At 37.8% G+C, this 26321-nt stretch overlaps 1 protein-coding gene across 6 annotated transcripts in view; it reads right to left on the bottom strand.

The window, feature by feature from the left end:
• npnt (nephronectin) overlaps window positions 1-26014 on the bottom strand; it is a 62837-nt gene extending 36823 nt beyond the window's left edge. For 2 of the 6 annotated variants that reach the window (XM_004911088.4, XM_012955502.3), the window contains exons 1-4: window positions 25389-26014; window positions 13686-13786; window positions 5811-5864; window positions 1011-1103 (exon numbers count right to left, since the gene is read on the bottom strand). In XM_004911088.4, coding sequence (XP_004911145.1) covers window positions 1011-1103; window positions 5811-5864; window positions 13686-13786; window positions 25389-25459 — 319 coding nt within the window. In that variant the 5' untranslated portion in view covers window positions 25460-26014. Of the gene's footprint in view, window positions 1-1010; window positions 1104-5810; window positions 5994-13685; window positions 13787-25388 lie in introns of those variants that run through there. The other 4 variants (XM_004911087.4, XM_012955503.3, XM_002934775.4 and 1 more) reach the window with 4 other exon arrangements.
• Between the last annotated feature and the right edge of the window lie 307 nt (window positions 26015-26321).

Genomic DNA, 26321 nt, shown 5'->3' on the forward strand with positions numbered 1-26321 from the left:
AAAAATGCCTAGAATTACATTCTTTGAAGAGATAATCCAGCATTAGTGTCCAGAAAAATGGTGTGGCTCAATTAAATCAACAGGCGGATCAACAGTATGATTAGGTATAATTAAGTGTGATCTGGTCATATCAGGATGTTGCCAAAATTGTTTGCAAATTCAGAATGAATCAAAGACATTAACATATACTCTACTGCACCCTACTGCATAGGTATAGCTAGTTTTATCAGCTAATCAACTAGAGGCCTGGATTTTTTAAACAAAATACAGTGTATCAGTGTTGCCATTATGTGGAAGGTTACAGCTGTAAAGGGCCTATTGGCATGTTAACCATTCTTATATAAAAAAATATATATTTACAGAGTACATGTTAAGAGGTAATCAGTTGCTGGCACAAATTCAGCAATGTACTTTCCTCAACAACTGAGATGGTTTTGAAAGCCACACTGAGAACCCTTTTAACCACTGAGAGCATATTTCTATGTTGCATAACTAATTATTAAGGTAATAATATATTTAGTTAACATAATGTATCTAACATGGTTATGGAATTTACCATTCATATGTGGCACAATTAAAGAATACCAGGTGGTTTGCCAGTTGCTCAACACTGGCTCTAGAATTAAAGAAATAATTACAGTTTTGCTAAAAATCACTGGTATGTCATCCCCTGACATTTTTAAAAAAAAAAACACTTTATCCACTTGGACAGCCAGTGTAAAAAGTTTAAAATGTAAGTGCAATGCACATAACTTTGTGGGTACCTGCTGTTACATTAGGAAAAAATACTGCACTGTGAGCAATTTGTATCCGTTTCAGCATTTTGTACAACGTGTTCATAAATGAGAACTGTATCTTTGTGGTACCATGAATGCAGAATATATCACAACTCAACAAATACACCAACCTACAAATATAACATGTTTTTGCAGTCATAAACTAAAATATGGCTAGTTGAAAATATGTCAGATAACAAAAAAAAGTAAACAATGGATATAATCTATCCATACCTTGGTTGCAGGTCTTTCCGGTGTATCCAGGATGACATTTGCACTTGTTTGGGCCTACACAGTCCCCATGTTTACATGCTGGCTGACAAATGGCTATAGAAAGAAAATATAAAAGTGATTGGTTGCATACAGTAACCTTTTAAATCAAATATTTGTGTGTGTGTGTACATATGTATACACATAAATATGCTGCCCTGCTTGTTGAATCACTGGTTGCTATGAACACATGTATGGGGTACTTTAGTGCTCCAGCAAACAATGCTCCATTTGTATGGCATATATACATTGTATTGTATGCATGCAGAAACCAAAACCACAAAGAGGTGGTAAAAATACTTTCACTTGAGAGGGTCCAATGCTAAGCCATTCAGTGCTGTCAAAAATAATCATGAAAAACTTTCACAAGAATCACCAGGGTAACATAGCTATCAAGAAATGCATATTGTCATCTTAAATTATTTCTGTAGTAAAAGAAATATTATACAATTTTTTTCAGAAAAGTAAAAGTCACACAATAAATAATAATTTTATCATCAGTTTACATTGCACATAAACAAGCAACATTAGTAAAAGAAGAGAAATTTACAATTTAAATGGTTAACTTTTCCAATGAAGAAAACATGGAACATGGACCAGACTTTTTTCTGCATCAGATCATTAGCACAGTATTTCCCAACAAAGCACTAAATAAACAACGGCAAAGCAAATCAATCCGCAGACATCACGTCATGTCTTCAAAATACCTTTAGCAACTGATATGTTAAATAAAAAGCCTAATATTCTGAATAGGAAATAGTCACATGGTTTGCAGAACGCTAACCTATCATTAGCACTATTATATTCGAAAGTTAAAACAACACTTTTGTATTCATGGAAAATCTTGCAAAATACTAATTGTCCTATAGCTCTTTCAAAGCAAGTGTTGTGCTGGAGTCTTTTTGGCCTTTGTGCAACATATAACTTCCCCTTGAAAAGATTAACGATAACAACTGGATTGTGCATGGTCCTTACTCTCATGAAATGGCTGCATCCTTCACACAAACGCTGACCTTTTGCATTGACTATTTTTATATCTATACTTAAAAAAGACGTCCGTGTAATTTGGTGATAAAGTTGTAGAGTATAGAATGAATATGCACAATACAGTATGTAAATGGCAGGTTCTGTGATAAGATATCACATTTGCTAACGTTTGAACTATTGCCAAGAGCATCAAACACAAAGTGATAACACCAAGTCAGCAGACATGCGGTCTATTAGGATATGCCAACATTTGTTTTAGCTTTACTCATGTTCCTCTACATCAATGAACGTATAAGCCTCTTCGTATGGCACGATGGAGCACTGTTCTGCTGAAACCACTGATCAGAAAAGGCTTATACAATGCCGACAGGGGGGAATAAATGGAATGTTTGCCAAATATCAGCCCTGAGAAGGGCATTTAAGGTCAAGTAGTTTGTAAGGAGTGATTTTGTCTACTTCTATATGAATATAAAAGTTTATATGTAAAAACACATATTTGTAAAAATAATTTTATTTTAGACAGTTTTCATTATAACATCTATTTTTGTTTATAGCATGCAAACATTTATATTGATTCGAACAGTTGGTATCATGCTGTCTTAGTGGTGGGGGAGATCTTCAGTAACATATACACTGTACCTGTAATTACTCCACTAATAATGGGAAGATTTTTCTTTTACATATAAATCTACCATTTGAAGTGGTGGTCCACCTTCAGTTTAACTTTTATTATGTTACAGAATGGGCTATTCCTAGCAACTTTGTAATTGGCTTTTTGTAGCTTATTTTTTTAATAGTTTTTTAATTATTTTCCTTCTTCTCCTTGTTCTTTCCAGCTTTCAAATGAGGGTCGCTCCTTTGAGGCTACAATTGTATAGTTATTGTTACTGATCTTTATCTTCCTTATATATCTATTGCAGGCCCTCTCCTATTCATCTTCCAATATCTCTTCAAACCACTGCCTGGTGCTAGGGTAAATTGTGCCCTAGCAGCCAGTTTGCTGCCAAAATGACAAACCAACCCTTTTAAACAAAAAGAAAAGAAAGCATGAAAAATATTAATGATAGAAAGCAGGCAACTTGATAACTGATCAGATATCTAGGTTTTGTCAATAAACTTTACTCTCCATAAAATCTGAGAAATTCATGAAAACACACTAAACTTTGCTCAATGTAGGTATATCCTAAATATCAGATAAGAGGAATACATGGGGGAGAAGTAATTTTTCAACAATTTTTGAGTATTAAGCATATATATAATCATAAAACAGCAAAAAAATTAAACACAAGCATATGATTCTTTACCTTGAAACCCAATGTATCCAGCCACTCAAACTGGGGAGAGTTGAGTTTAATGTTGACATCAGTTTTGTTAACTGATATTTAGGACATACCGAAACTGAGCAATGATTAGGGAATTTACATGAATTTGCTAGCAGATTCTATCATCCATTCTGATGGCATTAGATACTGTCCTTTAATGTGTGAAGCAGTTTCATCAAACATCTTGCTGAACAATCCCACAGCTTATTTCAGCTGTCCCCACACTGGTTCTATTACTGGCATTACAAAGATCTGTCAGAAATGGTAATCAGTAATCTAACAAGCTATTTATATGTTTGAACAGATTAAGCCTATTCTCTGATGTAAAATGACATTTAAGAAGACATGGGGCACATTAGTTCTGTAAAGTTGTCGATGGAAAAGGATTACTGCATTTGCTTTCTATTATGCACATGACACAATATTTTATCTGCAGTAAGTAAGTAAATCTTTCATTTGAAGGCCATGAATAATGTAAATAGTTCACTTATCCTGATATTAGTATTTAACAGGGTGACTACTAAGCATAACTTTCAAAATGGTGAAGGAAGGATGAATATGACACCCAAACTTTATTAAATATTTTTTGCTTAGGTCTATGTCTGTCCTGCAATAAAAATGTAAGCTGGCTCTACATGGTTTAAACTCTTGGCCTCTTGACAAATGAGACACATTCTAGAAGGGCACTCTGTAGAAATGGTAGAATGAAAAGAGCCTAGGGTAAGCATGGTCTTCCATGGTAATAAGGAGATTAGTCAAGATCAGGACCTAAAGCTTTAGTAGCTCTTCTGTAAAAATAAAATAACCAAGCTAGCTAAATGTCACAGTTTGACTGTAGAGAGATTATTGGAACCATCTTCTGTAACCTGATCTCAGGGGTTAGCGGGGGTCATTTGAAGACACCAGACAGGAGTGATAGAGCACATAGGTAGCACAATACAGCAACCCTTAGCCTTCTGTATCTTGCTATAACTTTAATAACTGCCATACATGCCCAGTTGGTCAAGCACCATGGTCAAAATAGGCCAAACTGACTGACCAAATCTTGGCTCGTATGGCCGGCTTTACAAAAGTTGTTGTTCAAGAAAACAATGGAGGGAATAACTTTTGCAGTTATTTACAGTAATGGCACACAGGGATATTTTAAGCATTTTGTAGCTCCACAATAAAGATCACATAACTTGTTCTTAAAAGTATAATCACTAGGGGGTGATTATAATGATAGCGACAATTAACTTCTACAAAAATACCCCAAGCTGGTGCAGTTTTCTGCTAACAGGAGCACTGGCCTGGATTATCAGGTAAGCAATTATAATCACTGGGAGGTGCCTAATCACCACAGTGATTAGATCTTTAGTTCTCCTTTAAATCAAGTCCTGCACAATGACCTTGTGAGTTACATATTAAATACAATAAAATATGCACTGGTGGTGGGACAGCATGTTGTAGTAACAGACGAAAATCCTGCCCCAGTCAACAAAAACAAAAAAGTTAAGTGCAGTTCTAACTGCACTTAACCAAACAAGTTAACTGCTAAGTGGTTGCTGAAAGCTACAGGTTTAAGTATACTTTGCTAATATGACATGGTCCAACTTAGCTCATATAACTATAGCTTATTAGGAATTTACTCATACGGAATATAAGAAGAGGTGACACTGCTGTACATGTGCAACTCTTTGTTAGATGCTGAGAAGTGGAGGTAAAATTTCAAGTTCCTTTTAGCAAGGCAGGTGTAGGAGGAACTATTTTCTGCATAAAAAGAAATAATTATGGCATTAACTTAAAGATAAGAAAGCCTTGGAAACCCCAGAATTTCCCATTAAACCCTGGCTATGGTGTATACATTTCATTTTGCTGTGTTTTGACTGAAGCGTTGCATTTCATTTTGCTGTGTTTCGACTGAAGCGTTGCACAATTTAGCACCTTTTCCAAATCTTGGCACTGGGAAAGGAAAAATCAAGTTCTCTTAATCCTTTAATCTGATGTGAATGAACTTTAGAATACAACTTCAACACATACACTGCTATCAGCTGACATACAGGCATTGACACTGTGGAATTTCAGTTATTTATTATTAACAAAAATGCCATCAAGTACTTAAGATGCTGTAAAATGGAGCAACCCCAAGGCAAAGAAGTGCAAAGAAAATTGCTTCCGATAAAAAAACATATTTAGTGTCAAATATGGTTAGTTCTTCAGTTTATCAGTACAGTGGAGGAAAAGGGTAAAATGCTTATACACATAGATGCAGTTAACATGATAACTAGAATTTCCCTTTAATACATGGCTGGTTCTTAGAACAATTTCTTGGAAACATAACACTGCCCAATAGTTTATTTTTATGTAATGACAAATACCAGAAAATGATGTGTTCTATTATGTGACCAAGTGTCTGCTCTCTTCAGACTTAATAAGTATATGCTGCCAAATGATTAAAGAAATATGTAAGGCTAACCTTGCGATCGGCACCTTACGCTGGCTATTCTCTGTCTTAAGACGTAGTAGAAAGCTGCAAAAACAAATGTCCATATAAGGAATTGTAGATCTTTTTTTGTTTCCTTTGAGGAGGCTGGATTTGGGTTATAATCAACATGCTACATTCCGGGAGGCTTAAACACATTCAACTTTCAGAGCTTTTCTGCAACAAGAAAAAAAAATCTGGGACAGGTTTTAAAAAAGCAAGAAACAGCGCAATCACATTTGTTACTAAACTAACACACATAGCATGCTGAAATATTAAAGAGATTAGTATAATGGCATAACACTGATACTGAGTCAAGCACATAAATCAGGGGATGCTAGTGTCAGGGACAGGCAAACGTTTGGTCTGTAGCAGAGCTGCCAGGCCAGTCTCAAGAACTGTGGTTAAGAAAGGCCTGAAAGGTTAAAGGTTGCCTGTGTCTGCACAGATGCACAGATGCACAGCTTCAACACCTACTGTGGAAGTTTGTACCTTTCAGCACATCATAAATCCATAAACATGCTTATATATTTTTATTGCTTTTATTTCTATAGCATCAAGCACCTAGCATTCTGTACTAGTGATCCTAAACACACAAAGACAGCACAACCATAAAAATGGTTTTAAAGTTATTTAAATATAACTGCAATTAAACACAGTATCTTCTGATACAATGTTTTAAGAGACAGAAACAGCAGTGCTGAAAGTAGTATACAAATACTGCTGTAACTAGCAATTACAAATAACTTTAACACCATTGAACATTTTTAAGGTATGTATGCTAGAACTGCATTTTCTTTCACATAACAAAATGTTATTTTTGTTTTTACATCCCCTTTTGGTTTTACATCCCCTTCACTTAAACAGCCATATTAAAGGTTTTTCCTGAATATAAAGTTGGTAGGAATCATATTTTACCCATAGAATAACCTTAAAACAAGAAATGGAGATGCTACATCGTTGGCAGGTTGCTACTTTGCCTGCCAATAATCTAAAGAGTTAAATAACGTATTGCATGAAAAACCTAATGTACCTGTGTCACATGGGATCTTTCTGAAGGAACAATAAGTCATTTATAACTTGCGGAGTCTAATTTAAAGAATAAGTAAACCTTTTTTTTTCTATCAGTAAAATTACTCTAAACAGCCTCCAGAATTACCTACCTTTGTCTCAGCATTCTGTCTGACCTGGTTCCTCAGTTAGACGATAATCCTTTCCTTTGCTTCCTTGTGCAGAGTGAAGCCCTGCCCCCACTTCCTGTTCAGGTCTCTCATAAAAAAAAAAAACCTTGCTAATGCACAGACTGGCTCCTGCTGCCTCCAGGCATGCGCAGAAGGCTCTCCACTCCGACATTGTCGGATTGAAGAGAGAACTGAACAGGAAGTGGGGGCGGGTCTTCACTCTGCACAAGGAAGCAAAGGAAAGAATTAACGTCTAACTGAGGAACCAGGTCAGACAGAATGCTGGGACAAAGGAAGGTAATTCTGGAGGCTGTTTAGAGCAATTTTACTGATAGAAAAAAAGGTTAACTTATTCTTTAAGCTTTTTTGACAATGCTTTAGGGTGTGGGGATTTATGACTATATTGCACCCTAATAATATAATATTATATTGCACCTATAATAATATGTACACTGCATTTTGCCCATTGGCAACGATCTTTTATCCAAATGTATGTATACATAGGTTTTTGTTTTAAAAGCAGTCTTTCCTTTAAAGATCAATTATCCATCATCAGAACTGCTCAGATTTGCAGATTAATATGAGCTTACTCAGCAAGCTTACTGGGTAAAGTCTAAATTACAGTCTAAATTACAGTGGACTATGGGTTGGCAAAGGACTTCAACAGTCACATGTTGTTAATCGTTGGTAAATGCAGTTAATATTAGATCACATGTGAAGTACTTTTGGCTGTCCACCCATCATTGCCTCGTACTATTGTTTAGGAAGGCAGTGGTTTAATCCTGTTTCTGCTCCCAGACATTTCTCACAATCTGTATCACCCTTGGCCACCAAAATTAGGATTAACTTTTTAGGAATACAAATGAAGACTTCTGCTCTTATATTTACACAGCATGGGACAGGGAAGACATTTTGACACATGCTTTGGAAATACAATTTACAGAACATCACTGAGCTTAGAAACATATTTCTGGTATAACAGAATGTTCTAGTTCATACAAAACATTCTGCATGATTATATTAGTGGTTCTTTAATAACAACCTGTCTTTACAAATTAAGATCTGTGCAAAAGCCTTCATTTCTTACTGCCCTGCTATTTCTTGCTTAAATATGACTCAGTACACACAGTGTGATGCCATCTGGATTAGTAAAGTTTGGTGAACTGGGGAAGCATGGATGTGCATGGTAATAGATTTAGTTAACCTTTTTCCGTTCTAAACAGTGGCAGAAGGATTAAAGAAGCAAAAACAACAATAAAAAAAATGCGAAAAGCAGCAGCCACATGCAACCTTGCAACATTTTTAGCAACACAATTTTTGGATGCATTCTATGCTTGGGGTTATTATGCTGAAGTGCTTTCTCCCTGGGATTCATGTACATTTGCTAGTGGAAATGTGATCTAGTATGGCATCAACGATAAAAAGTGATTTCATATCCAACTAAGTCACTGCAGATAGTTAGAGTGCACAGTGTGTGTGAAGCACTTACCCAATTAACTCAAGTGCCAAACTTCTCAGACTTCACATGTTGCAAATTTCATGGCTCCCCCAAACATTTTTTGTACAAGTTTTTTTACAGTATACATTCAAAGTGCTCCCTTTAGTAGTGCAAAGGTCTGCATTTGCCCCATGAATACAGCGCTGCTGGTAGTGCTGTATTCATGAAGGGCAGGTGGAAAGAGGCCTCCTGCCCGCCACCAGTGATTTAGATGCACAAGTGGTGCTGTGGCTGTGGTGGATGCAGGCTGACAACAGAGCTATGTACTTACCATCTGCTGAATACAGCAAGACACCGGAGCACCCCTTTTGCACCCCTTAGCAATTCTAGCAATTGTGTCCATGGTGTCAGCCAATGAGTCCTGCTATCTAATATCCCTTACCCAAGCCTTCAAATTATAAAACTTTAATAGCACAGCTGTGTATTTATACTAACTCATATCACATTAAGAATTTTTTTCATGCACTTTTTCTTAAATGTACTTTTAAAACTACAGTATCATCTGTGCTATTACTTAATTACCTTGTGGTCAGTCTCAAAACCTGGATTCTAAAAAAGCATTGCCCTTATGTGATCTTATTACAATGCATTCAAAATAGTTTTGATTAAAATATATATATTTTTACAAGAGCAATATAATAAACGCTTGCCGAAAATACCGCCATATGCCACATCTGACATCAGCCTTACCTTAACAAAATCATGCCCAAAATGTTTTGAAAATGCAAATGGTAATGCTGCTTTAATAATGTTAATGGACAATATATATTGTGAATGTTGGGAATTTTTGGGGGGCAATGTTGACCCAAAATGGGGGCAATGTAGTCCCACTAATATATAACACATAATAAACTTCCCTGATTTTACATTTTCCCAGATTTTGCACCATTTTTTTCTGGCCCCCTGAAAAATGTAAAATGGGGGGTTCTACTGTAATGAAAAAATATTTAAATATCTTAGATTTGGTGCATCCACATAAAAAATATAATAATTCCTGAAATATTTATTGACTCCTTGTCTTGCTCCTGGCCTTATTTGATGGTTTCCTCTAAAACCTTAATGCTGGTACCAAATGGTATACTGTAGTTTTAAAAAAGCCATACAAAGGGCTGCTTTGCAAAGCGCGGGTGCCTTTAATGGGTAACCTTCAGCTAACTGCAAACTTTTAACAACTGGAAAGTAACAAGTTGGATGAACCCAGTACAGTTCATATGCATCATGGAATGGTGGGGCATTGAACTACAAACTCTGTTGAGAAGCACCAAAACATGTAATTTTTTTAATTACTTGTACATATACAGTATATATAGCATATACACTTTCTACTAGTAAAGAGTGGTTCCAGTACTTTTGCAATGACAGTAAGACCAGTTTCTCCATTTTGGGCTGATAAGGCCTGGCAGCTATAATTGTCAAAAACCACAAAAAATAAAACTCTTGCCCCGTGCTGTGGTGCATCATCAATCTAGTCTTATATACAGAAACTAGTTTTAGTCTAACCTATTACAACACAAGTAAATTTGGGTCTGATCAGATTATGTACTATATGGGAAAAGTAAGCAGATAATCGCCAGGGGGATCCACAAAAGGATATTACTACTCTATAAATAACTTTACATACAAATTCTTTGAAGTCTTTAAATAGTAATTAAAGAGTGGCTGTCTGGAAACTTAGTGGATAATACTAGAAACTAAAGGTATTTTCAGGTTAAACTGTCAGAAAAATGATTCACAGAGGCCCTTTATTAGGTTCATACATTCCACAGCATGCAACAAAATAACTACCTAACTATTTACTTATTGCACCCACATGAAAGATGAAGTTATATTAAAATTAGATGACAGAAATCAAAATGAGTTTCATTCTAATAACCAGACCACTTTCAAATATGGACTTGATATCCTTATATGCCAAATTTATCCAGAAGGCAAATACAGTACAGTTGAATAAAGCGGATGAAACTAGAAATTAAAAAGTAGTACACCTGAAATCTATACAGGTTTTCTGAAATTAGAATTAGAATTAGGTGAGGTGAGAATGCTACTAATAAAAATGTCATTATAAATGCAAAAGAATTGACCAGTGAGAATGCAGATTCCCAGCACTATGTCAGGCATCTTGCTTGTATCTTACATATAGAGATTATGTCATTTTTCCTTCATTATATGACACAGGAATCAGAAATGGGGATAACGAATAGACTTGTTCAGTGCTGGGAAACTGTGCTTAAAGAAAATCTATAATCCCAAACAATGCAGGTCTCTATAAAAATATATTGCATAACAAGCTCATATGTAAAACCCTGCTTCATCTAAATAATCCCTTTTAAAAATATACTTTTTTAGTAGTATGTGCCATTGGGTACTCCTAATTAGAAAATTTCCATTTTAAAGGAGAAGGAAAGGTAAAAACTAAATAAGATTTAAACAAAACTGATTACAAGGCAACATAAAATGGATTATCAGACTAAACTCAATGTATACTTGAGGTGTAAAAAGCTTTTAAAATAAGATGGAAACATTGTATTTCTGTTGATTTCAGTTATCAATAGGTATAATCTAAAAGTTCTAAATCATATTATCTAAATCATATTGATAACCATTTGAATTTTTGGTTAAAGGTAGACTCCTTGTTGAATAGTACTGAATCTCAAGTGCTACCATTGTACAAAATATGTACTTATTCATGAATATATTAATGAACTGTTTTACATCACAAAATATTATCATACACATTTCTATATTTGTTACTACTTAACTTGAACTTTCAATTATGAAGATCCACATTTATCACTGGGAGTTTCTCAATTGAGAATATTTAGCTTGGAAAGGTATTTATTGTGACTGTTTGACTTTAATAATTTGCATCATTAAGTAGGGGGTGCAATCTGCGTATCAATGGTTTAAATGTCAAGCACTTTAAAAATAATATTTACGACATGTTTCAGTTCACTCCATGTGAACTGAAACATGTTGTTAGGTCAGTGATCCCCAACGAGTGGCTTGTGAGCAACATGTTTCTCACCGACCCCTTGAATGTTGCTCCCAGTGGCCTCAAAGCAGGTGCCCAATTTTTTAATTCCTGGCTTGGGGGGCAAGTTTTGGTTGAATAATAACCCAGTATAATGCCAAACAGAGCCTTCTGTAGGCTGCCCCATAGGGTCTATTAAATAGGCAATTATTGCTCTTGGTGGCACCACCAGGAAATTTTTTCATGCTTGTGTTGCTCTCCAATACATGCCTGACGAAGGGCTATGCCCCCCGAAACATTGCTGCTTTGAATAAACATGCAGGGGCTAAGCCCCGCTTGCATCACACTTGTTGTGCCGGCTAACTTTCTTATCTCCAATACTTTTCCCATTTGAATGTGGCTCACTGGTATAAAAGGTTGGGGATCCCTGTGTTAGAAACTAAAAACGAAATACTGCATTTTGTGTTGCTCTCTTTGTACTTCTGTTTAAGACTTCTTAGGTGTCATAGTCAAGTATCACCAAGCACTTTAATCCCTCCTTGAAGGCTATCGTGAGGATATTTTCATACGTAAAGTGATATTGGGAAAACACCACCATTTTATGATAAAGCAGCATCACCATCTACATATTCATATGATTAATCATATATTTAAACACGACAGTACTTATATGTTTTTGTGTTTTATTTTGTATGATCTTGTGGCACTGACATATAGGAAACTGGTACAGTATTTTAGGGAACATTTCATCATGCTGCACTATAATCGCGCAATCTCATTTCATATGCTTATTATTATGGGATTCATCAGAAGCAAAAATGCATTAAGTGGGGCAGTCCAGGAGCTCACAACAAAACAACTTTGAGTTTAATAATGGCTTAAAGGCAGTTTTTTTTGGATTTTGGCCACTTCATAGTAAGAAATGTTCACAGAGAGCTTTAATTAATGGGCAGGTGACACTAGCAAAACAAAAACATAATTATGTAATTAAAATGAAGACAACAGAACATATTTCCAGATAAAATATGAAAATTAAGAACTGATGTCTAAACATTATGAAAATGTACTCAATGGCAATGGCTTTGTGTTTGCTTAGTGTTTATTCTAACAATCTTCATGCCCTCAAGTAAAATGTGTGAATAGGCTCTGACTCATCCTGACCTTTTTGCACTATGATGAGGTCAAGGGATTAATGAAGAAAGGGCCACTGGCCCAGAAGGCATGTTAAACTAAGTAGGCTATGTAGTAAGGAGATATCTGACATTGCTTTCGCTCTTTAAACCATCAAATCCACTTGTCTTAGGGCAATCCCATAATGATAATACTGGTGTTGACTTTAAAGATGGTTAGTGTTAACTGTGCCAGATTATCTTGACAAGGTATCATTTATACTTAATATACTAGTTGTTGCATAATATTGTATATAGCCTTCAGTATGAGTGAAGTTTAATGTTTAATAGCTTAACTAGCTATGCTTAAGTTCTTGTTTTTGTACTCTTTGAAAAAAATATGCATAGGGTAAAATACTATTACTGTACTACACGGGTCTCAACACAAGCTCTGCAGGAAATACTGCATGACAGTAATGTTTTATAGTAAGAAAGTAACAACAACATTTTCTACTGGTCTGTTTCACACATTATCAGGAAAATGTCCAAAACATAATAAAAACAATATTATAATTCTGCATGGCCATAAACAGTCAACTTCCATTAGGCCCTGCTGATTACATGGGCACACTTAGCAAAAAATTTCATGATCATTTTAAGTGCAGTGTGGATTGGACAGATAATGCATATTATACTTTTTGGGGAAAGTTTTGTGGGAAAGTTAAAAAAAAAGGAATTCTTAACCTCTGGGTTGGGACCTAAAAGATGGGCCCCATGCTTTTTAGAGTGGAAAGAAAACAAAAAATAGCTAATAAAATTCAGTAGCAGAGAGCACAGTGTGTGAATTTAAATTCTCAACAACATAAACCATTATTCTCTCCATAAGATAAAGGCCATGCTGATATTGTCAACAACCCATTTTTACTGATCCCTGGATGCCCAGAAAGTACCCTGATTAAACCAAGGTTCAGTGTACATTACCACCTCAGACCTGCACGTGCAAAAGCCCCTGTTATTGAATAAGCCCTGCTGAAGTGTATGAAAGTTAATAATAGATATGTAGAAGCCCCCTTTTAGATGGTGAAAAGCCCCAGCAATTGTAATACTCACGCTGACACTGTCCCCATGACTGACGAGCCCATCCCCAGCAGCAGTCTATCCTGTTACCATAGCGACACAGTCCTGTGGTGGATGCAATCTGTCTGGGCCACCTGTGTACAAAAATGGACATTAAATAAGTACCCTACTTTGGGAAAAACAACACATTTACTGTATGCAGAGCACACAAATCTTATGCATAAACCTCAATATGTTTTAAAAGGCACAAAGTTTGCCCAGGCAGCATCTAAAAAGATACTAGTATTTAAACAAATCAAACAGCTGCTATAAGCAATCAGACCTGGAGCAAATCTTGCTCCTTTTATAATGAAACCCATTATAATATAAAGACATAAATGCCCTCCATGTTCAGTAACACATCAGTATATTCATATTTGCACGTGTCTTAAACAGAATCTAATTAACTACAGTTTCTATAGAGCCACAAAATGATAAAATAATACAAGTGCATTAACAAAGAACACAAGAAAGAGATTCCTACCAAGGAGCTTTCAATCTAACTGGATATATGGAGCCAAAAATATTAGCTATCCATTGTACTGCAACACCATAGTGCAGAGAACAAGGTATTTAATATTTACTGGTCTGAATAATAAAATCACCTGTTTTATGATATTTTTACTGACATTTTTTATGCGTGTGTAAAACCCCTGCACTTTCAGTTTGGCCAATGACACATTCGTATATAATTTGTTCAGTTGGCAGTATAATTTTGTCTGATTGTCTTTTCTGAAGTCCCATCAAAGTTTGATCTGACAATGTTCTTTGATCAAAGAATTTGGCCAGAAACTTACCAAAGAGTATTAGACATAAGTATGTGATCAGTGTAAGAGTGAAAAATGATAATAGGGATTATAAATAGCTCAGTCTTTGACATGTTCAATTGCAGGTGTTACTTTGTCACCAAGGGTGAAATTGCTATAAGACAGACTCAAACCTTGGAATGAACATAGGCTGAGAGGTCAGGTATGAAATAAAAAATAAAAAGAGACAGAAGTGGGTATCCTGTGAGTAAACATGAGATAGTAAGAGAAATGAACTGAGTTTTCATCAGCAGTGTCCAAGAAGAATAGAAGTCTAGAAAATGCTTAAACAGATTTTTTTCATATTTCATTTTGAAATGTCACATGGGGCTAGCCATATCACACTTTACTGCTGTGCTGCAAGTTGGAGTGATATCACCCCCTCAGTGCATTTAATACAACTGCATCGATTTTAGTGCGACCGCACTTGTGAGCCCTAAATCAAATGAAATCATTTACTCGAGTATAAGCAGAGTTTTTCAGCACCAAAAATGGCTTATACTCGAGTATATGGATTTGAAGTAACTCGGTAGCGTGCGTTGCGAGCAACCCCCCCTCTTCTCTGTGCGCTCCCCACGCATGCACTCGCGTCCACGGGGTGGGGGGGTGCTCACAACGCACACCACCGAGTTACTTCAACACACGCCGGCATACAGATTGGGAGCGCACAGAGAGGAAAGGGAGAGCGCAGAGGGAGGTCTATTGCTGTCTGCACCGGTTTGGGAGATTGGGAGCGCACAGAGAAGAGAGGGAGAGCGCAGAGGGAGGTCTATTGCTGCCTGCACCGATGATGTATTTTTTTTGCATACAGAGGGAGAGCACACAGGTTTGAAACTTAGCAGTAGCTGCTGCATTACCCACCCTAGGCTTATACTCAAGCCAATAAGTTTTTCCAGCTTTCTTAGGTAAAATTAGGTACCTCGGCTTATATTCGGGTCGGCTTATACTCGAGTATATACGATAAGCAAATTATGTTGTGCAAAGATTAATGAAACTCAGGACTGACTTAAGGTATGCATCAGCACCATCTATCTACCAACTATTGTGATCAGTCTGTTCCTCATAGTCTGTACACCATCTGATGTACGTGCAGTCCATAGTTCGTAGACTCAAATCTGGAAACCCTATTAAAATAGCCAAAATATTTATTCAGTTTATGAAAACAAAAGTGATGTTTTTCTCAAGTTTTTCCACTGAATCTCCACAAAAATGAAAAGGGGGAGGGGTGCCGAAAAGATGAAGAAGACCCTGCAACTGCTGGAATGGAGCAGGAATGTAGGGATCCCAGTGTGATCCTGCGTGATGAGCTTTTTTAATATATTTTTGAGCAGACCCAATTAAAACAAATATTAACAAGGCTTAATAGTGAAAACATTATCAAAAGGCATAGTGCTGAAAAGGCTATTAAGCAATAGCCACATGTTTAACCTCTGTCTGGATAATTCAGGCTTACAAGAAACAGTAAATGTCATAAAATGGAATTTAAAAGTTAAAATGTCAGTGTTTTCTCCACAGCCTCAGGGTATTTAACACATGTGGAAACAACTCAGACAGTAAACATGCTCACAAACTGTTTACAAGGGCAATACTTGATAACCTCAACATTTCTTTGCAAGAACGATAAACTGCACATACACATACACATACTAAAGTAGTGGCTTTACTTCAAGCTTGCAAGCTTACATGCAAATGGAATAAATTAATTCTGAAACTAAACGTACTAAGGGCTATTTTTAAATCTTGCATTCAAACATTATTCAGTTCCAGTACATCTTGAGAGCTCACTGCACTATCCTATTAGTGACTGTGAATCCCATTTAATACACAATAGACATAGTTCCCTATTGCTATGAAGTGGTCAAATAACCTAAGGGCTTGCTATGAAGAAAGCTAAAGGTGGCCATAAACAGGTAGATCTGCTGAATTGGTGTGGTCACCAGTTAAGCGAATCTTTGCTCAATTTGGCTACTCAAGGGGTGGGGGAAATTAAGTTGATCTGCTTGTTTGGTACCACAACAATATAGTCTAACCTGGAGAGGTCTATATCCACGGCCCAAAGTGGTCCTTTTCCCACAGGATTTTTAAGCTTCCCCGATCGAAATCTGACAAGCTAATCATTTTCAGAACCTCTCAAGAATACTAAGTTGTCAGCCAATATCAGCTTGCTCATGGTCAGCATTATTGGTATGTATACATTACTGCTCATCTATGATTTACCTACATATTGCAGGACTACATGTATATATACCTTTATTTATATAGCGCTACTTATGTACGCAGCGCTGTACAGTAGAACAATAAATGAATACAACAAAAGGGGTTATTAAAAAAATAAATAGTATGATAATAAATACAAGGTGCAGTTACAATAAGTTAAGAATCAAAAAGACAAGAGGATGGAGGTTACTGCCCTGAACAGCTTACAATCTAAATGGGAGGGTAACTTACAGGCACAAGTGCTCCAAGAGGTAGTCTGAGAGTTTAGTTCTGAAAAGGCTGAGGCAGGATTCTCTTTGGAGGAATTCAGGGATGGCATTCCAAATATAAGAAGCAGCAAGGTAGAAAGGTGGGAAATGGCAGTGGTAGTGGGGGTGCAAAAAAAACAGTTGCTTTTTGAGGAATGGAGGCAGCAAGGAATGTATGGAGACATAAGAGAAGAGGTAGTGAGATGCAGAGAAATGAAGGGCTTTAAAGGTTAAGAGAAGGAGCTTGAAAGTTAAGATCGCCAAGCGAGCGGATCTTCCCCCGATATCCCCACCTACGGGTGGGGGGCGATATCGGGGAGCTTGAAGTTAAAAAAAAATCAGATTATGTAGGAGGCAATGGAGCAGTCGGTTCGGGGACCGCGATCCGACTGGATTTTCTAACCTGGCCGATCAATATCTGGCCAATACAGATCGATATCTGGCCCCTACACGGGCAGATAAGCTGCCGAGTCGGGACCGATATCGGCAGCTTCTATCGGCCCGTGTATGGGGGCCTTTATCCTTGTTTTTATGGGAAGCCATGATAAGGACTAGCAGTGGAAGGGCCAGAACTCTCCTTGATGAGAGGAGAATTCTGGCAGCAGTATATAAGACAGACTTAGGGGGGACAGATGGGAGTTAGGGAGGCCAGTTTGTAGCAGGTTACAGTAGTCAAATTTGGATAGGATGAGAGCATGCATGAGCTTCCTAGCTGTTACAGTTAAAAGAAAGGGATGTATTTTGGTAATATTGTGTACGAAAGTGTGACAGGTTTTGACAGTGGTGTTAATATGGTCAGAAAAAGGAGAGAAAGGAGTCAAAGATCACCCCCAAACAACATGCCAAGTTGACAGGGTTAATGAGAGTGCCATAGATAGTGATAGGAAAAGGGGGAGAAGGACCAGGTTTAGGTGGAAAGATGATCATGTTCAGTTTGATGCTAGCAAGCAGTTAGAGATTTAAGTCTCAGTTTACATTAAAGGGAATCAAAAAGTAAATTTGGATATCATCAGCATACAGATGATATTTAAAGAGAACTCCCAAAGACAGAGTATATCCTGTTATGAGCCATGTTGGGCATTGACTAAATGTTAGCCCTCAAAGGAGCTTAAACCAAAAGAACCATGAAGACCACTGGGTGTCCTTATGCAAGATAACATTAGGATGGCTTGTGTATTGCTGGATCAACATTTGGTCAATGCTTTTGCATCTGTAATTAAGTTTGGGATACCAATTTTACAGAGTTAAGTAGCACAAAAACAAAGATTTATGGAGAGTTTACATCTCCTTTAACCCATAAGAATTTCTAGGTAATTTATTACTCCCTAGTCCCATTAGGATTTAAGCCCTAGGGATCAGTGCCTACAGCAGGCCAGATTTTATGTCATACAGTATTGGAATGACACCTGTACTGAAACAACCTGCCCAAGGTCTCCGCAAGGAATTTGAATGTTCTCCCTGAGCTTGTGCAGGTTTCCTCCTGGTACTCATGTGATAGGAACCTAAGGTAGTAAGCTCCACTGGCGCAGGGACTGATGTGAATGATGTAAAATATCTGTGCTGTGCAAATGTATCAGCGCAGTGAACTATGAAGAGAGCTGCAGAGAGCTATGAAGAAAAATTCAGCTATATTCAGTTAAAGATTTATTTCATGTGTTTAACTGTAAGATTTATTTGCAGTCTACATATGTGCTTTCTTTGGAAGCATTATGTGAAATAGTTCTAGGCCCTAGGGCTGGGCGATATACCGTTTAATACCGAATACCGGTGTTTTTTTTTAAAACTATATTCATTTTTCAGATACCGAAATACCGGGGTGTCAGGGTACTCACCCGTGCGGCCCGGTCTCGCGCGCCTCCTTGCGTGCGCGCGCATCCCGTTGTCCACGGGACATCGCGCACACGCGTCCAGGTGCGCGTGCGTCAAAGCGCACGTACATGTCAAAGTGTGCATCTCCGCGACGCGCTGACGGCGCCGGTTCTGCGCATGCGTGGGGGGTATTTAAAGCTATCAAACGCCTCCTCCTGTGCTATGTTGTCTGCGGCCTTGCCTGGGAAACTAAGCCTGCCTGATTTACCTTACGACTTTCTGTTGCCGATCCTTCGCTTGCCTGACTCTGATTTTCAATACTGCAGTAATTATTCTCTAATTTATTAGGAAATGGGGTTAACACCTAATCATGTATGGAAAAAAAAAATACCGTCAAATACCGTGACACCGATATAATTTAGAAAAATACCGTGATATAAATTTTTGGTCATACCACCCAGCTCTACTAGGCCCTGTTAGAGATCTTACAGACGAGTGTTTCTTTATGCAGTTTCTTGTAGTGGACCTTTTGTGAGTTCTACCACAAGGAAGTACATGAAGACTCAGCCACAGGGAATCGACAAATGCTGGTGGAACGCAACTTATTCCATTTGTGTTCAGTGCTTCCCTGAGGCAAAGTGAGTACAAACTCACTGAAAAGTACAAGCTGCATTTCTTCCTGCATTCTTTTGCTCGTGTGTAAGAGCCCTCATAGAGGCATAAGGCTTCCAAGACTAGTACACACAAATTATTTGAGCTTAAAAACATCAGTGAATCACTTCATTTATTAAGTTGAAACATAAGAACCATTAAAGGGAAGCATATCATAGTCTGACCCCAAACATGTCTCAACTAATGGTTGCAAAATCTCGTACTAACACTGCATTAGAGCTGTTCTGTTGTATATTATGTGCTATATTACCATAAAAAAATGTGAAGTTATAAACTTCATTCCTGGACAGAATGTCAGGCAGTCATATAAAATCACTATCTTTAGACACTGCTTTGCAACCACTGCTTGATTTAAAACTAGCGGCAACTTGATCATGTTTTTAAAGTTAGGCACAGATGGGGGGCATTTATTTATGAAGCGCAGAATACAAACCAGAAACAGATGCACACCCTTCACCTGCCTGAAAACTGCACCCTTATCAAGTATACTGACTGCAGTTGTCAATCCGCTCAGTGAAGTAGCATTCCAATTGAGTCACCCCAGATGTGAATCATGGATACTTGTGCGCTAACCAGGCCTGGACTGCCAATCTGTGGATTTTAGCAAATGCCAGAGGCGCTGCTATAAGATGATTTAAACAGTCACTATTTTGTGGGCTGTTTGGGCCTCTGTGTACTTGAAATTATTTGTTGCACTGAGTATGCTGACTACTACTAAATTTAGAGAATCAATGAAATAAGAAAACTGTCAGAAGGAAATTATGAAAACTCACATTCACAACTGTTTGGCCCATAAAAACATCAATATATATTAACCAAAACCCTTTGATCACATAGCAGCAAATATTAAAATGCATTTCACTTCAATTTCCCACGCCATATACTTCATTTCCTAGCAGTGCATGTAGATAATACAGTTGATTGCCCTGTCAGCCAAGCTGCAGGAGGTAACACACAAAACAGATGCCTTTATTGTAAAAATAATTAGTTTTATTGCTATGGGCTATTCATGCCAAGCATACCCAAGTAATAGACAAAGTGAATGTTATTTATCTTGGCTTCAAAGCTTATATCAATATTTATGGCAAACACTAAAGTCAGTTTCAAAGTTCATGCCAGTGTGAACTGATCTATTAACATAATCAGTTTAATCTCTTGTGCAAGAAATGCCAAGAAAATAATTTTCTTCTAATTTTCTTCCCATCATTCCTGCTCCTAATAAATAGAGTATGAAAGGTGCCCTCAGGTTTTGTTAGACCTGGAATGTAAAAAGTCTTTGGTTGCTTGACCTTTTTTCTGCCAGGGGGTGCAAATTAAGTTACAGAATCTGCTTTGCATCCCAAAAATTGGTTCAACACAAGTTATGTGCTTTCTTTTAATTACTATTTTCTATTATAGCAGGAAATGTTACTGTATTCAGGGGGATCATGGAGACCCATCTTTATACAGAATTAGGACCTATGTTTGGGTTCTGACCAATAGGTTTAGAATCCGTGCCCTTGGAAGATGGAGTTCATTATGCCAACCCCATTGTTCTACTCTGACTAATATGATCAGGTATGGGTGAGATACAAGGGAGACCAAGAGTGCGGATGGTGGGGCTCACATATTTAATATATATTTATATTCACTGTACCAATAGGGAAATGTTTTTTACAGTTCCTTCTCCTTTAATGTAGGCACTGGCTGAAGTTTCTCCGCCGAAAGCACAAAAAATGCCAAACTCCTTTCAACTAATACTTCTCTTCCAGTGAATGGATAACAGACAATACGCACACATTTCCGTTTCCAATAACTATTTTATATCACTGCCCACCAATAACTAAAAATAGTATAAACAGAGAACATGCAATTTCTATCTCCCCCTATATGGGTCTATATTTTACTTAATATTCATATTTAGCTGTCCCCCTGGACAATCCATTACACCATAATGATGATGACCATATTAACAAATGCATGGGCAATGTCCCATAGACCCATGCGCTTTATAAATAAATGTTAATAATAATAATAGACTCAATAGTAGACAAAATATGGTTAACCAAATTACTGAAAGAGTCTGAAAAACCCCAGGTCCTGACGCTTCTGGATAACAGGTACCATACCTGTACTCAAAAAGAAACGCAACTAGATTTAAAGCATGATGCACAGCAGCTGTAAGTATATTTGTTGTATATTTTTCAACATGCTATTTAAAACAAGAAAATATATTATAGACCTTGCTATTACTAATGCCCTACTAGTATATTGTGAGCAAGAATTCTTTTTGTTATATTCCAGAAACAATGTAGTGAAATGTCAGTTTGAGCAGAGGGCAGGATTTAGAGTCCTGAGTAGGCCATGCTTTGAACCCTATTCACCACTCAGTTTCTGTACCAAAGTAAATAATTGAAAAGAGGTGGGCTGATGTCTGTAAGCCAGGTGCTATGACTTAAACTGGTGGGTGGGACTGCAGAGTTAAGAATGTAAAATCCACGTGATTAGTGCAGGTACTCAGCCGCTCGCCTGTACATTGTCTCAACTTGTACACAAGGTGGAAACCACTATGTTAGGTAGTGGATACACACAGATATAAATCACAGGCACATACATTCCTGAATAATGAATACTGAAGTGAGGCATCAGCCCTACACTATTCAAAGAGATTTATCTATTTTTGCTAATGCCCACAAGGGCCCAGTGAGAGTTTTCCTGATTTTTACTTTAAAATTCCATTTTATTTTATATCACTGCCCACCAATGGAGAAATCATATTAATCACCAATAAAATGACTCCATAACCAAACAGCTTAAAATGGATGCAAAACAACATAAACATATGTAGATTTCAAGGCAATATGCTAGGAGCTAGGCAATGCCCTAGGCTGTGCAAATGAAAAAATTATTATGTAAAACTAAGGATGTTCCTCTAACAATAGCTGCTGAGCTTCAATTTTTAATTTTCATCAGTGAAAAGTTTTCAGACGGATGCCGGGTATTTTGGCTTAACAACAACAGTTGGACTGCTATTTGAATATGCACCACAGTCAATTAATAATAACCACAAAATATCAATAATTCACTATGCAGTGTTGTGATATGTAATCTTACCTATGTAATGTGTTATGTCAAAGGGCCCCCACTCAAACTGGGGTTCCAAACAAAATTCCAACTGGCAACACTACTTAGAAGGAAATTATACTAGCCCAAGCCGCACTTTTTATTTTATTTGGGAATACAGTTTACAACCAGTGAAGCCATATATTTTACACAGGATGTATCATAAACAATGCATTAAAGTGGATCTAAACCCAACCATAAAGTTGTCCTATAGCGCCCCCTAAGTCTCTAAAGAAGTTGGCAAACAATAAAAAACTAGAATACAAGAAATTTTACCACTAAAAATTCTACTGACCAAAAACTCAATTATAGCTACATGAGAATTTACCAGTGAGAATGACGATTACCAGCACTATGTCAGGCATGTTAATATTATATAATGTACCATAATTAATGTATGTCATTTTTACATAATTATATTACACGTAGTCAAACATGGCAATAAAGGACAGAAACTGTACTTAATTTTTCTAACCTTAACTGCAGGAACAAACAGCATGGGGACAGCTGGGGGATTATTTTGCATTTTAATGCAGCAGTTGGGGAAATGTTTTATTGAGCAACAGTGCTTTACAACTACAGTTACCTGCATGCCTTAACCATCATAATATGTTAAGTGTGTTGAGATTTGTAGTTTGACAACAAATGAGTTAGGTGTAATTAAGCAGTGAAAGCAACAGTATTTAGATCCCCTTTAAAAGTGTCAATCCATTAACCCTTACCTACCCCTACCTTGGACTATTGTATACTATTCAGCTGCAGAGAATTAGCCATTCCCAATTACCCATTTGATATATAGGTATCTCATGTGGGCAGAAATTCATATTTACAGCTTTGTGGCTATGGATCATAAATGACAAAATTGGCTGTATAGTTTACTGCAGACCTCTTCAGCTGTTTCCATTAAAAGGGAAGCATACATGTCACAATACCTCTGGGTGCATATTGATTTTATTAAACTAAGTACAGTTGCTGCCTCAGCCCTTTAACACTTTAAAAGGTGGCCATACATGTTAAGAATTTAGTCTTCTTCTGCCAAACGTTTGGATAAAGATTGTACGCTTAAATGCACTAACATTCAGACTGAAATTGAAACTGAAAGGATAAAGCTCTGAAAATAACAAATCTCACAATGTTCTAAACATAAAATAGGTGGCAGACACCAATCGTACGAAAGTGACTTCCATTGTAGGTCCCCCAATAATACTGTCAGATACACAATACATGCACATATTTTATAATTATATGACAAAATTTTCTAACCTGTCCAAGCGACTAAACGACCAATCGCCATGGTACTAATATAATTTGGAGCCTGCACACAGTCTGAAAATAATAAGAAACTATGTTTCCTCTGATTATATCAGTGCGTGTAGAGGATTATATCAGTGCGTGTAGTTGCCCTATACTATTTACCGCTAAATGGCTGCTTATCATTTCATTTAGATGTATATTGCATGGCTTCACTATTTTTTTTGTTATTGTTTGGTGTGCATCAGAAACGTGTAACCGCCTAGATAATGATTGTATCTAAAACTTTTTACATAAAGAAAAAAAAAAAAAAGAATTAAAAATACATGTGGCTGGCCTGAAGTTAGAGCCAGGAGTACATCTATCTATGGAGATATTTAGGGAAGCGTAAATAGACAGGAACAATATACCAGGAAAGGAAGAGGGAATTTTTTTCCATCTCCCAAAAATACAGCTCTCCTGGTCATTTGGCCAAAATATAAATAGAAATTTGAGTTCTCTTGGAGGCGTTAAGGATTAGCACATTGTCATCTGTAATAAACTGATTTCATTGGAGCTTCCATATTCAGAAAGTTCAAATGAGGGAGCTGGGTGTATGATTTTAGAGCTGTAGGAGACGCATGCGCTGTGTTAGTTGTACAGTATGTGAAGATGGATCCCCGTTATGCAGGGTAATACATACCACTAAGTCTGACCAACTAGGGAAAGGCATACTGGCCCTGGAGGTAAAACTAATCATATTTTCATCATTGTTAATAGATTTGTATCTGTTAACAATAAAGCAGTCACTTGAACCTTCCACAAACCAATTGCTTGGATAGGTGACCTTATGCCTACAGCTGTTCAAAACTACAAATCCCAGAATCCTCCCCTCCCCCTTTCAAGCAGAGCTTCTGTAAAACAAGGAGGTAGTGGAAAGGGTTATGAACTGAGGCAGACTATTGTAACTGTATACCCCTAGGACCTGCAGGTGTCTTTATCTCTGTCAGCACATCAGCACCTTTCATTCCTCAGGCACATCTGCCAAACTGCCTGACACACACCTCCACCCACAGCCTGTTCTGCAGCTGTACTGCCACTGTAGAAAGGAATAGGGTCAATCCCAGCAGCCTCAGGATCCAAAGCCCTGGTCCTAGTGTCAAACTCTTATTATTGGGTATCTTGCTGCAGATTCTGACTTTTGAACCAGATTGTCCATGGGAATTGTGTTCATTTTAGAACACCCCCTACGAATTTATTAAATATACGAGGTTACATAATGCAATGAGAAGGTAATGACATTCTAAACATAATAAATTCACAGCAGTTTATATGGTAAATACTGTACTGTAAACTCTTCAGCTCAAACTCAACAACTCGCACCCCGACTGAGGATGCTGGGAGCTGTTAAGCAGGTGGAAGAAGTACTTCTGTAGACTCTGTATAAGTAAGGTGAGGAATCCCAACAACAAGTGTTACTCCATTAAATGAGCAAATATGCCATTAGTTCCCAGTGCTGAGACAATATAAGTGATCCAGGGCAGCAGTTCCCTTCTGGGTAAGTAAGGAGCGGGGCACAGGTACAGGGGTAACACCATTCCAGCCATTCTTACCTTCCATCATAGTCCCCAGCAGCCTTCAGGTACAGAGAGCAGGCAATTATTAACCTGATTGCTAACTCCATGGCAGCCAGTGAGAATTAACCGGACTGTAGGAAAGTGCAGGGCAGTAGCGGGTATCCAATGGTAGGCAGGTGAGAGAGGGGTATGGAGGGGCTCCCCTCTCTGTCTTCTCTCTTCTCCCCACACCCCCAAACACAATCACTGATAGGGAGAAGCACAGCACCCAGTGAAAGCAGCAGCAGGTCTGCGTGTGTGACACATGCCCAGCTCCCTCCCTGTTCAGCCCGGCTCAGAGTGAGGAGGAGTTGGAGCAACCCACCCTTACTGGTTTGCACGTCACCTTCGCTTTCCTCCCATCCTGCTCGCTGGGTGATTCCCTTCTGAACACACCTCTTAACTTGCCCATTCACTTGCCCCCAAGAACTTCATGGAGTTCCAGCATCCTGCAGCATGCAAAGCCCATTGTTATCGGAAAATACATAGTAGCTGTACGTCCCTCCCGTATCAGACCTTATCAGACTCCCAAGGGAGTGCAGGTCGGAGGTGACTACTTTGTATTTAATGAAACTATATGTCCTATGAGCTGCTGTTATTTAGGCTACCTATTCATTGATATTGTAAATCTTTCTTATTGTTATTCCCCAGGCTGCAGCTCAGGTGTGTCATTATCTTGGGTGTCTTAGCGCCGCCACACTCTATGGCGTTTTATAAACGCAAGGCAAAGTTTATTTCCACACATACACCCCGCTTGCACGATGGAACAGGCGTAGGTCACGTGTTTTGCACCATAAGCGGCGCTTTTGGTGGCCTGTGGAAATGCAGGTACAAATGAGCCATGTGACTCCGTACAGAAGTTGCAGGTGTCTATATTATCGCGCTTTCATAGTTAGCTCAGAATGTATTCATTGCTGCAAGCAAGTGACG

The sequence above is a fragment of the Xenopus tropicalis genome, chromosome 1 (genome assembly GCF_000004195.4).
Source record: "Xenopus tropicalis strain Nigerian chromosome 1, UCB_Xtro_10.0, whole genome shotgun sequence".
Lineage (NCBI taxonomy): Eukaryota > Metazoa > Chordata > Amphibia > Anura > Pipidae > Xenopus > Xenopus tropicalis.